At 49.1% G+C, this 13,590-nt stretch overlaps 1 protein-coding gene across 5 annotated transcripts in view; it reads left to right on the top strand.

The window, feature by feature from the left end:
• Positions 1-13,590, top strand: part of RHBDL3 (rhomboid like 3) — a 46,933-nt gene that overhangs the window by 14,081 nt on the left and 19,262 nt on the right. For all 5 annotated transcript variants that reach the window (XR_005364685.1, XM_038548150.1, XM_038548151.1 and 2 more), the window contains 4 exons: positions 2,079-2,237; positions 6,636-6,860; positions 10,998-11,146; positions 13,137-13,249. Coding sequence is in view for 4 of the 5 variants with exons in the window: in XM_038548150.1 (XP_038404078.1) it covers positions 2,079-2,237; positions 6,636-6,860; positions 10,998-11,146; positions 13,137-13,249 (646 nt within the window). In the remaining variant the exon portion in view is untranslated. The remainder of the gene's footprint in view (positions 1-2,078; positions 2,238-6,635; positions 6,861-10,997; positions 11,147-13,136; positions 13,250-13,590) is intronic.

Genomic DNA, 13,590 nt, shown 5'->3' with positions numbered 1-13,590 from the left:
CACTTTCCTATCTGAATGATGGGGGGGCGGGGGGGATCAGAACCGCTGCCAAGTGTGCCACTCTTTCCTGCTTTCAAAATCTGTTTAGGGTGGGCCTGTTAGAGCCGTGGAGCTCCCTCCTCTCCCTCCTCTCACTTCTTTGATCCTTGACTTTGGCTCTGGAGCAGCAGAGCAGGCCCCTGGAGGCTGAAGGTCATGAGCTACCAGTGCTAAGCCACCTGGGTGCAGAATGCTTCTTGGCAGGCATGTCACCTAATCTCTCAGCACTCGTTTCCCTGTGCCTCTATTTCCTTATCTGTAATATGGGGATAGTAATAGGACTTGTTTCACGGAGTTGTCGGGGAGTCAAAGAAATTATACACATCAAGTGTTTAGAGAGGCGTTTGGCTCCATGAAAACAGCAAATATTAGATGTTTTTATTTTTTTTTAAGATTTTATTTATTTAATCATGAGAGACACACAGAGAGAGGCAGAGACATAGGCAGAGGGAGAAGTAGGCTCCCTGTGGGGAACCTGATGCGGGACTCGAATCCCAGGACCTGAGCCAAAGGCAGACGCTCAACCACTGAGCCACCCAGGTGCCCAGGTGTTTTTATTCTTAAAGATCTTTGTGGGGCAGGGAGTCTCGGAGTTTCCTGAAATACTCAGTGGTGTAACGTGCTTGACACAAATAGGTGTCATTCTTGGAACCTGGTATTTGGAATTGAGGGTGGGGACACATGCAAATTTTTAAATAGGCCTCTTTAGGAATGTCATCTCGTTCCCTGAGTTCTGGGAAGAATTGAAATAGCCCAAGACTTGTGACTCTTGGCTATTTCTCTTGGGTTGTCTTAGAGGTACTGCACACTGAATCAGCCTTCCTAAAATAGTCTCCATTGACCTTATCTAGGAAAGGGGGAGACATGGATTTGGTCATCTGGGCTCCCCTGTGATGCACACAAGGACATCCACAACGTCTGTTTGCCTTTAAAATCTAAGCCGCCCACTGCAGCGTCTGTAGGCACAGCAACTTTATGTGGGGAAGCAGTTGGTGAACAAGCAGAGCTGTCCACATTAGCGATAGACAGTTCTCATCATGCTGTAGCAGGGTGTGTGCTGGGGGGGGGACCCTGGATGGGGCTCGGTGAGGAAGGAGGGGCTGTGGAAGAGGCATTGAAAGGCTGGGGGCTTCTCTGGGAGAGATGGATGAGCTCCTTTCCTACCTGATTCGATGATACTTTCCCTGGAAGATGAGTACCCTTCTGTTCATCCCCACACCCACTATTTATCTGCCCAAGAAATGCTTACTGAGCGCCAGTTATACCAGGCTCCTGCTAAACCCTGAGGTATGCAGTGCCACCAGCGCCTAAGATCCAGCAGCCCAGTGAGGAGGCACAGGTAGGACATTAGAGGGCTGGGCAGGCTGGCAGCCAGAGGTCTGTCCGGTGTGCAGGGGGCAGCCAGAGCAGCCTGTGTCCTGGGGAGTCCTGATACTGCACAGAGTGGCTGGACAGGGTGAGTCAGAGTCTCCCCGGCAGGCAAGGGTGGCAAGGATGGGGGAACAGGCTGCAAAGCTGTACAGTGTCTCTGGGGACCCCCATCCAGGCCTATGTGCGTGGCTGTGAGTGTACGTGAGTGTGGTTGAGAGCCATGCCAGCAGCCAGGTACAGCAGGATTTACAAGGCTGGGCCTCTGCTCCCCGAGGCCCCAGCATCCCCCACCAGAGTCCCTCTGGCCCATGCCCTGGAATTTCTTCATCTTCCCTGCCCTCGGTGCCTTTTCCTTCCTGCTTTCCTTTTGTCCAGGGTCAGGATTAGGGGTGGACAGGAGGGAGCTTAACTTCTCTGAGCCTCAGTGATCCTGTCCACACACAAGATAGTTGGATTGGGTGATCTGAAAGGGTTCCAGGGCCTTCTAAGACTTTAAGTGGTTGTCCATGCCCTATCTGGATATTTCCCATGGGGGCCTTAGAAACATCCCAGACTCAGCCTGGGCCTCTGTTGGCAGAGGGTGGGGGACAGGAGTTGGTGAGTGGTGATGGAGACAAGGCACCTGTGGGACCCCACTGACCCCACTGCCGTCTGTGCTTCTCCCTCAGTATGACCCTGGAAACACAGGCTACATCAGCACAGGCAAGTTCCGCAGCCTCCTGGAGAGTCACAGCTCCAAGCTGGACCCGCACAAAAGGGAGGTGCTCCTGGCTCTCGCCGACAGCCATGCAGATGGGCAGATCTGCTACCAGGATTTTGTCAACCTGGTGAGCACTCTGGGGACTGTACTGCTGGGAGGAGGGCCTGTTTGGGGATTATGGCTTAGAAGACTTTTTTATGCAATTAAAGGGGTCTGTTGGCTTGCAGAATTGGAAAAGTCCGGACTTCAGAAGGGGAAAGGAAATCACTGAGGACCTGGTTTCTCTTTGTGTCTCCGTTCTGCCTTCTGCAGTGTCAGCCCTTACCCCTGGCAGTTCCAGACTCTCCCATGTGGCAGCAAAGTGGCTGCGGCTGTTCCAGCCCTTCCACCATGCTGAGGGAGAGAGGGACTCCTGTGGTAGTTCCCACACAAGGCTTGGGATTTCCTCTGTCCCATTGGCCTAGATTGGGTAGGTGGGATGTGTTGATTGAATCAAGCCCATCGGTGCCCACCCATGGGCTGGGGGTGGGGTCAATTGCACTGAGAGGGAGGGCTGGGAGTAGGAGACGGGAGGCAATCGATGAAAGGACAGGAGCTGGGGAGGGGATATTGGGAGCAAAGGGCTTGGGATGGGGGTCAGAGTTCCTCAGACCTGCTGGAGGATGCCCTGGGTTGTTGGAGGGGCTGAAAACAGGAGACCTGTGAGCCCTGACCAGGGGTCCAGTGTCTTGGAGTAGGGACTTCCTCCTCACTGGGGGTTACTGCTGTGCTATTATGGGAGCCACTGTGGCAAGGTTGGAGTGGGGTTCAGTGGGGTCCAATAGGAAGCCTCCCACCATGGATGAATGGGACGTGAGTAAAAGCTGGATGAACCAGCAGGATGAATAAAAGGCCAGAAGTTTGTTCTCAGCTTCCCTGTTAGTGAAATGGAGAAGCCACCCCTTTGCTTGTCACCCAGGGAGGGGCAAGAATGAAATGACTTGTGAGAGGTTCCCCAGGCTCCTAGAATTCAAAAGCACTGGTGATGGGGGTGACCAATACCATGGTACCTGCGGTTGTGCTAGGTGAGCTCTCTGATTGGGTATCCAGGCTTTGGAGTTGTGTTACTTGCTTCTTGACGAAAGCCTGCCTTTGCCCAGAGGTTAGCATGATTGGAAGGAACAGCTGTAGGGAGGGTGAAGAAATCTACTGCTGTTCAGGGTAGATCTCGAGAGTAGGCCTTCTAGAGGGTGGGAGACAGAGCTGAGCTAAATGAGAGGGTGGGGACAGTCAAGATTCATTTGATGAGCAGTGGTGGTGAGCCCTGTGACTTTGAGCCCAGCAGTGCCACCAAACCAGGCCATGGGTTTGAGCCTGCATAGGCTCATCCACAGCCCAGTGTGTTTGCTACATGCCCTGTTCAGTCTCAGGGCGGAGCAAAGGCTTCGATGGGCCAGTGAGATGCTTCTATTCAACTGCAGATTTGTGTGAACTCCAGCAGGAGATTACTTGTTACTGTTGGGATTTCTATGTTCACTTCCTAAGCTGGAGTAGCCAGCCAGAGCCTGGATTCATGTGAGCAGGGCTGCCCTGGGGATGTGGAGGCCTAAGAAGGGCTCTCTCCCCGAGGGAAGGTCTCGGTAAAGCAGAGTGCTCAGGGGCTGGAGTCAGGCAGACCTGGGTCCTGCTTCTGCCCCTGCCTTTGCCTTTCACTGAGAAAGATCTCCTGGGCCTAGGTTTTCTAATTTGTAAATTGAAGCCAAAGGCTGCCCTCTTAGGTGTTGTCATAAGGATTAAATAAGATGGAGTATTTGTTTTTTAAACATTTTATTTATTTATTCATGAGAGACACACACAGAGAGAGGCAAGACACAGGCAGAGGGAGAAGCAGGTTCCACGCAGGGAGCCCAATGTGGGACTCGATCCCGGGACACTGGGATCATGGCCTGAGCCAAAGGCAGATGCTCAACCACTGAACCTGGTGTCCCTAAGTTGGAGTATTTGAAAGATTTTGTTATGTTTAAGGTTCTTCCCCCAGGGAAACTCCCTTTGCATCCTTTGGGAGCCCTTCCCCAACCCAACCCAACCCAGGACCAGGCAGAATGAACCGACCTTACCCAGAGACCCCCACGGTGCTTTGCCCAGGCCTCTCTTGAGTACAGACCGTACTGCATTCCAGCTGGGTGGCCAGGGTTGTAATGTATGGGCGTGCAGCTTGCATCCTATACAAGGATGCCTGCCAGTAAGATAAATGGGGACAGAAATCTGGCCTGGGCTCTGTTCACTAAGGCCTAGAATGGGTGCATCCACTTGGAAGAAAAGGCTCCCTTATCTAACGGACACAAGAGCACCCTACAGGCTGGCATGGACTCTGGAGTCAGATGTATCTGGATTTGAATCCTGATCTTTGGGTCCTTGAGAAAATTGCTCACTTTCTTCAAGCTTTAGTCCCCATCTTGATTTTTTATTTATTTATTTTTAAAAGTTTATTTATTTAGTTAAGTAATTTCTACATCCAGTGTGGGGCTTGAACTCCTGACCCCAAGATAGAGAGTCGCATGCTCTTACAACTGAGCCGACCAGGTGCCCCAGTCCCCATCTTTATAATGTGAGGATAGTGCTCTGCACCAATTAACTAGCATTCACCTCTCCTTGTGAGCCCTATGAGGCCTGAGACCCAGCCCAGTTCTGGGCACATTAGGGTGCAGGTGAATGGTGAGTGTGTGCACATTGCTTTCCCTGTCCTCCTGTCAAGCCCACTCCCTCCATGTGGGTCTTCAGGGTGTGGCCATGGGTGTGTTGTGAGTAGGTATGCTGTGCACACCCAGGGATTGGGAGAAAGGATGGAAAGAGTGGCTACAAAACAGTTTGACAGGGATGCCTGGGTGGCTCAGTCAGTTAAGCATCTGATTCATGATTTAGGCTCAGGTCATGATCTCAGGGTCATGGGATTGAGCCCCATGTCAGGCTCTGCACTGAGCCTAAAGCCTACTTTGGATTCTCTCTCCCTCTCCTCCCCCTTTGTCCCTCCTCCCTGTGCACTCTCTTTCTCTAAAAATTAAAAAAAAAAAAAAAAGTTTGTAAAAAAAAAATAACAGTTTAATAATGTGATCCTGTCTTGGGTTTGCAGTGAGTGAACACAGAGCCCCAAGCTCTACCCACATTTATAGGACTCCTCCTGTGCCACCAAGAACCAGATCCAAGCTTTGTGGGCATGGGGAGGATGAGAATAGGGATTGATGGAAGGGGCTCATCTGGAAAGGCCGACTGGAGGGAGCAAGCCTTAAGCCAGACTTTGAAGGTGAAAGATCACAGAACCCGGGAATGGAGAAGGGTACTGCAGACAGAGGCTCATTCCACCTGGCCTGCTCTGAACACAGATCCTTTCCACTCATTCCCTCATGACACAGCTTCAGACCCCTGTGTCTTGGTCTGGACTGGCTCACCTGGCCAGCCCTCTCTGGACTTCTGCCATCAGGTTTAGCTAACTGTCCATTGCTAAGACTACAGTCTCAGGAATATGTTGATAGTCCCTACCTCAGTTACCTGGGCAGCCCTATGGCTCTAGGGTTGGAAGAGTTGTATCTCCCTGTAAGGAGGGTCTAGAGTGTGGTCACGGAGGGCAGATGGGAGGCAACAGAGGCCCCAGGAGGCTGGAAGTCAGCAGGATCAGCCAGCTGGTTTCTGGGAGTCAAACTGACCATAGAGGGAGACAGCCAGGACTCCAGGGAGGCTGCATCACGGCAGCATTATGCTGCCATGGTATGACCAGTCTGCAGACAAGGCTCTAGGACCAGTTCCTTGGCTTGCCAGGCATTACAGGCTCCTTGAAAGCACTCAGGGGTGATGGCCTCCCACAAGCACAGTTTTGGGTTCTAGTCTTAGAGACCTCTCTGCAAACTTGCCCATCTAATCAAGATCTGCCCACCTCTTCCCAAGCTAGGATGTCTGAGGACATGAACTCCTCATCACCCTTCAGTTCTGAGTTACCACCTCCCAGGAGGCCCTCCCTGCCCCCACTGTGGGACTGGCTCAGGCTCCTGCTTGCTCCTCAGCAGCCTTCACTCTGAACCATGCATAGTTGCTGGTTACTTATTTGTCTTGAGCAGCATTGTATGCCTTGTATCTGGCAATGCACTGACCTTTAGTAATTGCCCAGTAAATTGTGATGGATGGCTGGTGGATAGGGGGATGGAAAGAAGGTATGGTGAACATGAGTACAGATTCCAGAGCCTTCCTGGGTTTGAACTCAGTGGGTCCCTAAAACTCTGTGTGATTGAGTAGAATGGGCATTTTCATAATCCTTCTCTAACAGGCAGACCAGTTAAGAGTACCAAATGAGCCCAACACATGGCAAATGCTGAGAACAACAGCTGCCAGATAAGAGCTCAGTGAATATTGCTTCTTGTTAACAATTACAGAGGAAAGAGGAAGGTAGAATCAGGCCCGATTGGTCCAAGGAGTGTACTGGCTGGGAAATGGGTCAGGGCTCCCCCCGAGACCCCAGTTCTGACCCTTTCTTTGCCCCATCCTGTGTCCTGTGCAGATGAGCAACAAGCGATCTAACAGCTTCCGCCAGGCCATCCTGCAGGGGAACCGCAGGCTCTGCAGCAAAGCCCTGCTGGAGGAGAAAGGTCTGAACCTGTCCCAGCGTCTGATCCGCCACGTGGCCTATGAGACCCTGCCCCGGGAGATTGACCGGAAGTGGTACTACGACAGTTACACCTGCTGCCCCCCACCCTGGTTCATGATCACAGTCACAGTGCTGGAGGCAAGGACAAGTGGGGGGGGGAGGGGGTTGGGAGAGAGGCAGCGGGAGGCTCTCTGAGATCAAGAGGGGAAGGGCAGCATCTTTTCCACCAAAAGATTGAGGTGGTTGAGGACCAGTTGTCATTCACCAGTCAGACCTGTGTTCCAGAGCCTGCAAGTGTTGTTTTAACCCCTGGACCCCAAAGATATCCCAAAGATGATCAAGCCATATTGACCACAGCAAACTTCCCACATTCCCATCCCTACCAAAACAGCAGTAGCAAAAGCAATGTAATAAGTTTGTTGATTTGGGGTAGTTAGCCAGGCTAACTCCTTAAAACAAGCTATTTTAGTTCCTCCCTCGGTGAGTAATGTGGACAAGTTGTTTGCTCCCCTGGGGCCCCTTCTCCCACCTGTAAAGTAAGGATAACCAGACCCACCCTCCTCCCATAGGACTCCTCTAGAGCAAGAGTGGCTGGTGGTGCTTTCTGAATGCAAAAGCATTACAAATACATATGGGAAGGGGTGTTTATGAACAGGTAAATGTGGGCTTAACATATTTTGAAAGAACATTCTCCCCTTGGGAATCATCCATACCTGTTATTCTAAACATCTTCTGCTGATGCAACAGCATCCAGAGGTACCACTTTCTCAATCAGTGCCCATGTGTGAGAAACTCTGAGTTCTTTTGGCTGTTCAGCCTAGAATCTGTGAGCCCCCGACCCCAGCTCCTGAACGGCGTTCTATAATCTGCAGTATTTCTCTTCCTAGCCATGGGCCTAATTACCACCTGGGCATATGTTCTTGTAAAGTTGATGCCGAATCAAATAACAGGATCATTAAGCTCCATGGCATCCTCCTTTTTTCCTAAATCAGAATAGCTGATCTGTAAGCCAGTGCTCCTCCGTTTGTTGTTATGGCTTCATCCGAGTACATGTTGAAGATGTGATTTTTCTGAGATATTCTTGGAATCGTCCTCCAAATGCTTTCTGTGTTGGTCTATTTATTAAATTCTATTTGAGGACCAATAATAATGAGCTGCCTTGGGAGCTGTATTTGCTGCCAGGCCACCCGCATTGTGTGAGATGGACAGAGCGTTTCCCAAGGGAGTCCTGCTGGGGGGCCTGAGCCATTCTCAGGCTCAGCCCAGGAGGCCTTAACCCCACACTAATTATAGCTTCATTTGCTGAGTGTATAACAGGCACCCAGCTGGCTCTTCCTGCACTTCACCCCTTTCAAACCTCATGATCACCTTGGTATCCCTATTTCCAGGTAAGGAAACCAAGGACCAGAGAATTCAAATAATGTGTCCAAGGTCATCCAGAAAGGCCAGATTGAGTGTCCAGATTGGTTTCAAATTTCCAGAAACCTCAACTTATAAACTCAAACCACGAATCTAGAAGAAAATACTGAAATAATTTTTTAAGGATTATCTTTTCTTTTTTTTTTTAAGATTTTATTTGTTTATCTATTTGAGAGAGACAGAGAGGGAGAGTGTGAGCAGAGAGAGGGAGAAGCAGACTCCCTGCTAAGTAGGGAGCCTGATGTAGGGCTTGATCCCTGAACCCTGGGATCATGACCCAAGCCGAAGGCAGATGCTTAACCGACTGAGCCACCCAGGCACCCCTGAAATAATTATTTCAAACTATTTGTACGAAAGCTCAAAGCTTTTGTTTTTGGTTTTCTGGTTCTGTAACAGATAATGGAAGGGGCATGGTAGGAAGCTACCAGCCCAGATCAGTACCTGAGATAGCTTTATTTTTATTTTATTTTTTTTTTATTTATGATAGTCACAGAGAGAGAGAGAGAGAGAGAGAGAGAGGCAGAGACATAGGCAGAGGGAGAAGCAGGCTCCATGCACCGGGAGCCGGACGTGGGATTCGATCCCGGGTCTCCAGGATCGCGCCCTGGGCCAAAGGCAGGCACTAAACCGCTGCGCCACCCAGGGTTCCCCTGAGATAGCTTTAAAAGAGTATGCATACACCCTGAGGAGGAACACAGGGACATGAATGATGTATTTTATTTTATTTTATTTTTTATTTTTTAAAGATTTTATTTATTTATCCATGACAGATAGATAGATAGATAGATAGATAGATAGATAGATAGATAGATAGAGGCAGAGACACAGGCAGAGGGAGAAGCAGGCTCCATGCAGGAAGCCCAACATAGGACTCGATCCCGGGTCTCCAGGATCACACCCCGGGCCAAAGGCAGCGCTAAACCACCAAGCCACCAGGGCTGCCCTGCATTTTATTTTATGTTTTTTAAAGTTTATATAAGTAATCTCTTCACCCAACGTGGGGCTCGAACTTACAACCCCAACATCAAGAGTCATGTCCTCTTCCAACTGAGCTGGCCAGGTGCCCCTAAATGATACATTTTATCTTTTTAAGATTTTATTTATTTATTTGTTTGAGAGAGAGAGAATGAGGGGAGGGGCAAAAGGAGAGGGAGAGAAAGAACCCCAGGCAGTCTCCATGCTGAGCACGAAGCCCAGTGCAGGGCTTGATCTCATGACCCCAAGACTATGATGGGAGCCGAAATCAAGAGTTGGATGCTTAACTGACTGAGCCACCCAGGCGCCCACTGAATGATGCATTTTAGAAAGAGTTCTATTTAAAAAGTACCCTTTTAGGGTATAAACAAATATGCTTCAGTCACGGGCGAAAGCAGCTCATGTGGAGTATTGGTGAGGAGGTAGAGGTATTGGAACCCTGGTGCACTGTGGATGGGAATGCAAAATGAAGCCATTACTGGAAACTGTGGAGGTTCTTCAGAAAATTAAACATAGAGCAGCACCTGGGTGGCATAGTCAATTAAGCATCCAACTCTTGGTTTTGGCTCAGGTCATGATCTCATGGTTGTAAGATCGAGCACAGTCTGCTTGGGATTCCCTCTCCATCTCTCTCTCTCTGTGTCTCCTGCTCCTTTTCTCTCTCTCTCTCTCTCTCTCTCTCTCTTATGCATGTGCACTCTCACTCTCTCGCTCTCTCAAATAAATAAATTTTTTTTTTAAATTAAACATAGAACTACTATGTGATCCAGCAACCCCATTTCTGGGTAAATACCCAAAAGAATCAAAAGCGGGGACTCAAAGAGATTTATTAGTATATCGTCTCTATAGGAGCATTATTCACAATAGCTAAAATATGGAAGCAACCAAAGTGTTGGATAAATGGATAACAAAATGTGGTCTATATATTCAGTGGAATTTTTTTTAATTCAGTGGAATATTATTCAGTCTTTAAAAAGAAGGAAATTTGGACACATGCTGTAACATGAGTGCACCTTGAGGAATGATACTATGTAGAATAAACCAGCCACAAAAAGACAAACACCATATGAGTCCTCTTAGATGAGGTGCCCAGGGAATCAAGTTCATAGAGAAAGGAAATAGAATGGCAGTTGCCAGGGCTGGGGGAAAGGGGAGGGCGGAGTTGGTGTTTAATGGAGTCAGAGTTTCAGTTTTACAAGATGAGAAGACTTCTGTGGATGGTGCCAGTGATGATCGCACAACATCCTAAGTAAACTGAATGCCACTGAGCTGTACACGTAACACTGATTGAAACGGGAAATTTTATGTTATGTGTATTTTGTCACAATTTTAAAAAACTACTTATGTGGAATTGCCTCTTCCCCCAAATGGTATGTAAATTATTACTGTGATTAGGTTATTTTTTTAAGATTTTATTTATTTATTTGAGAGCAAGGGAGGGAGAGAGCACACGCATGAGTGCATGAGGGAGAAGGAGAGAGAATCTGAGGCAGACTCCCTGCAGAGCACAGGGCCTGATGTGGGGCTTGATCCCAGGACCGTGAGACCATGACCTGAGCCGAAACCAAGGTTCAACCGACTGAGCCACCTAGGCAACCCACTGCAATTAGTTTAAAACCTTGGAACCCTTCCTGCCTAGCCCCGAGGAGGTGTGGGCAGGGCCCATCTGAACATGTTGTGACCACTTAACACAAAATAGTCAGACAGAAGTGGGGTGAGGTGATTGAAAGCTAGGCTGCACACTGACCATCGGGTGCCCCTCGTTCTCTAAGGAGGAAAGGTGACAATTTTCAGTAGAGATTCTGAACATTAGCGCCAGAGGGGCTCGTGGGCAGTCTTGTGTCTAGTAATAGGCCCTCATCATTCTGTGTTTTCATCCAGGTTGCCTTTTTCCTCTACAATGGAGTGTCGCTGGATCAATTTGTGCTACAGGTAACCCATCCGCGATACCTGAAGAACTCACTGGTTTATCATCCACAGCTCCGCGCACAGGCGTGGCGCTACCTGACGTACATCTTCATGCATGCTGGGTGAGTACCTGCCTTCATTTGCTCCACCCAGAGTCCTTGTGGGAAAATAGATCCAGAGAGCCTAGATTGAAATATATGTTTTAGATTATTTTTTATCTTTCTGGACACAGCATTTGAGGTGGCTCCTTGAAATTTACCTAATAGCAAAATATATGAGTTAATTATTGTCAGCGTATGGGAAAGGGGAAATGGATGGAGGAAAATGCTAAATTTAAGCCCATAGTGAGAGCAGTATAAATGTAGGTTATAAGCTTGCTCTGAGGTTCCTAGTGGCCAAAGCAAAAAGGGAAGTGTGGTTAGCAACCAAATTCATTGTCCATAAACTCTGTGTGTGTGCAAGTGGCTCCATAAGTGAAATAAAGAATAGATTTCTTGAAAGTGCCTTTTTCTCAAGGTGGTCTCCATAGGTGGTGAGAGTCTTTGAGGAATTTTGGCAATACTGGTAGTTTCTGTTTGTAGATATGTGGCTTCTTTTGGGGCTGGAATATAGTCGGTTCTCACTGGTGCCTCCTACCCCACGATAAGGACCTGCTGGCTGGCCAGGTGACCACCCAGGTCCCAGTCCCCTGAAGAGCATGATCTTGGCTAGAGACCTTTTTTTACATAGTAAAAGCACTCAGTTGGGAAAGTAGAGTCCGTAGACACTAGCCTCTGTGGTGTCTTCTGCAGTGTCTCCAGAGAGAAGCAAAAGGGTTCACTGTTAGCCTGGGAAAAGCTCTGGGAGTGCCTGTCCCTGGGTTTGGAAGTGGGAAGAGGGTCACTCTGGTTCCCATTCCTTAGCAGAAAGACCCACAATGGCCGAGAGGGAGCCACACTGTGAGTCTCCCCTCCTGCTGAGCCTCCAAAGCAGCACAAGTGCCAAACCCTAATTGGCTGCACTTACAGGAGAGGGGTTTTGGGGTGAGGAGACATGTCAGTGGTTTCTAAGGGATGTCTCCACTCTGAGCCAGAGGAGATGGTTAGTGCAGGCTGATACTTTGCCTGCTACGTCCCATGCTTTGACCTCACAGGACAGCACCATTTGTCTGAGTTACATTGCAGGTGCCCTCCTGGGTAGGCACGTACCCACGTGACCTGAGTGGCACAGCAGTTTGCTTCCAAGCCTGGCCCTCCAGACCAGGATGGGGCTGTGACCCAGGCCAGGGTCCAGACCTCTCATGACGTACCCTGTTACCCTATAACTTAAACATCCCCAGGAAGCTAAGCAGGTGCTCTAGGATCAATTTAAATGAGGTAATGGATGCTAGAGTGTTTTATAAACTTGAAAGCACACATTGATGCAGTAATAGTAAAGTTACAATTTTTTCTAGTAATAGGCTCACCCAGTTAGATACCATTTAGCAACAAGATCTGGTCACAGATATATGATAGTATAAAAAGGAAAGTATTCACAGAGTAAGAAAACCCAACCCCAGGGGGTTGGGAGTAGAGTGGGTCCCTTCTCACCAGGAAGAAGCCTCCCCTATGAGATTTTAAGGGAGAACTTTGAATTATTAAATTCTAAGAGATATATGCTTGTGTTTCTTTTGAAAACGTCTTTCTCTTTTAAATATCTATAGCTCTTACAAGTACAGTAGGGAGCCAGAGCTACCTTGTCTCCTGGTGGATGGAGCAGATTTTGTACATCAGGAACCTGGGCTCTGTGACTTAAAGCCAGGCAGTGCCCCTCTCTGAGCCTTGGCTTCCTGTGTGTCAACCGATGCATTTTCTGGATCTTGACTATGGTTAGCCCCCCATTACTAAGGCAGGTACAGACACTACCAGTCACTGTCCAGGCCCTGCACTGTTCCTGTCCCAGGTGGCAGGCAGGGCAGGGTGCACTCTTTCCAAGATGGTTGTGATTCCTGTCCTCAACCCAGACCAGGAGCTCCTCCAGGGCAGGTTGGCAGGTATAATTCGCTAATGGATCCCCAGCATCTTGGCATGCAGTATTTGTTGAATGAATGAATGAATGAATGAATGAATGATGGAATGTGGTCTTTCTGTACAGGATAGAACACTTGGGACTCAATGTGGTGCTGCAGCTCCTCGTGGGGGTACCTTTGGAGATGGTGCACGGAGCAACCCGTATTGGGCTTGTCTACGTGGCTGGCGTTGTGGCAGGTAGGCAAGTGATCCTTGAATCCACAGGGGTCAACCTCCCTGGGGCGGCTAGGAGATCCCATGGGAGTAGGCAAGTCCCAGGCCTCCAGGGACTCCGGACTCCATACCTAGGCTCCTAACTATTAGGGTTGCTCTCCAGGCCAATCTCCCCACCTTCCCAGGGAGGCAGGAAAGGGGACTGCCATCTGAAAAGAGAGGCAGAGGATGGCCAGGGGAGCAACATTTCAGTCTTTCCACTGCCATGTTGTACCTGTGCGAGCTTAGGGAAATTCCTTAACCTCTCTTGGCTCCGTGAGGTTTTAGGAAGGAACTTATAAGATCTGCCTGTAGGGTGTTAGGAG

Source organism: Canis lupus, chromosome 9 (genome assembly GCF_011100685.1).
Source record: "Canis lupus familiaris isolate Mischka breed German Shepherd chromosome 9, alternate assembly UU_Cfam_GSD_1.0, whole genome shotgun sequence".
Lineage (NCBI taxonomy): Eukaryota > Metazoa > Chordata > Mammalia > Carnivora > Canidae > Canis > Canis lupus.
The sequence above is the reverse complement of the archived record's forward strand: the minus strand, read 5'-3'. Positions and strand labels throughout refer to the sequence as shown.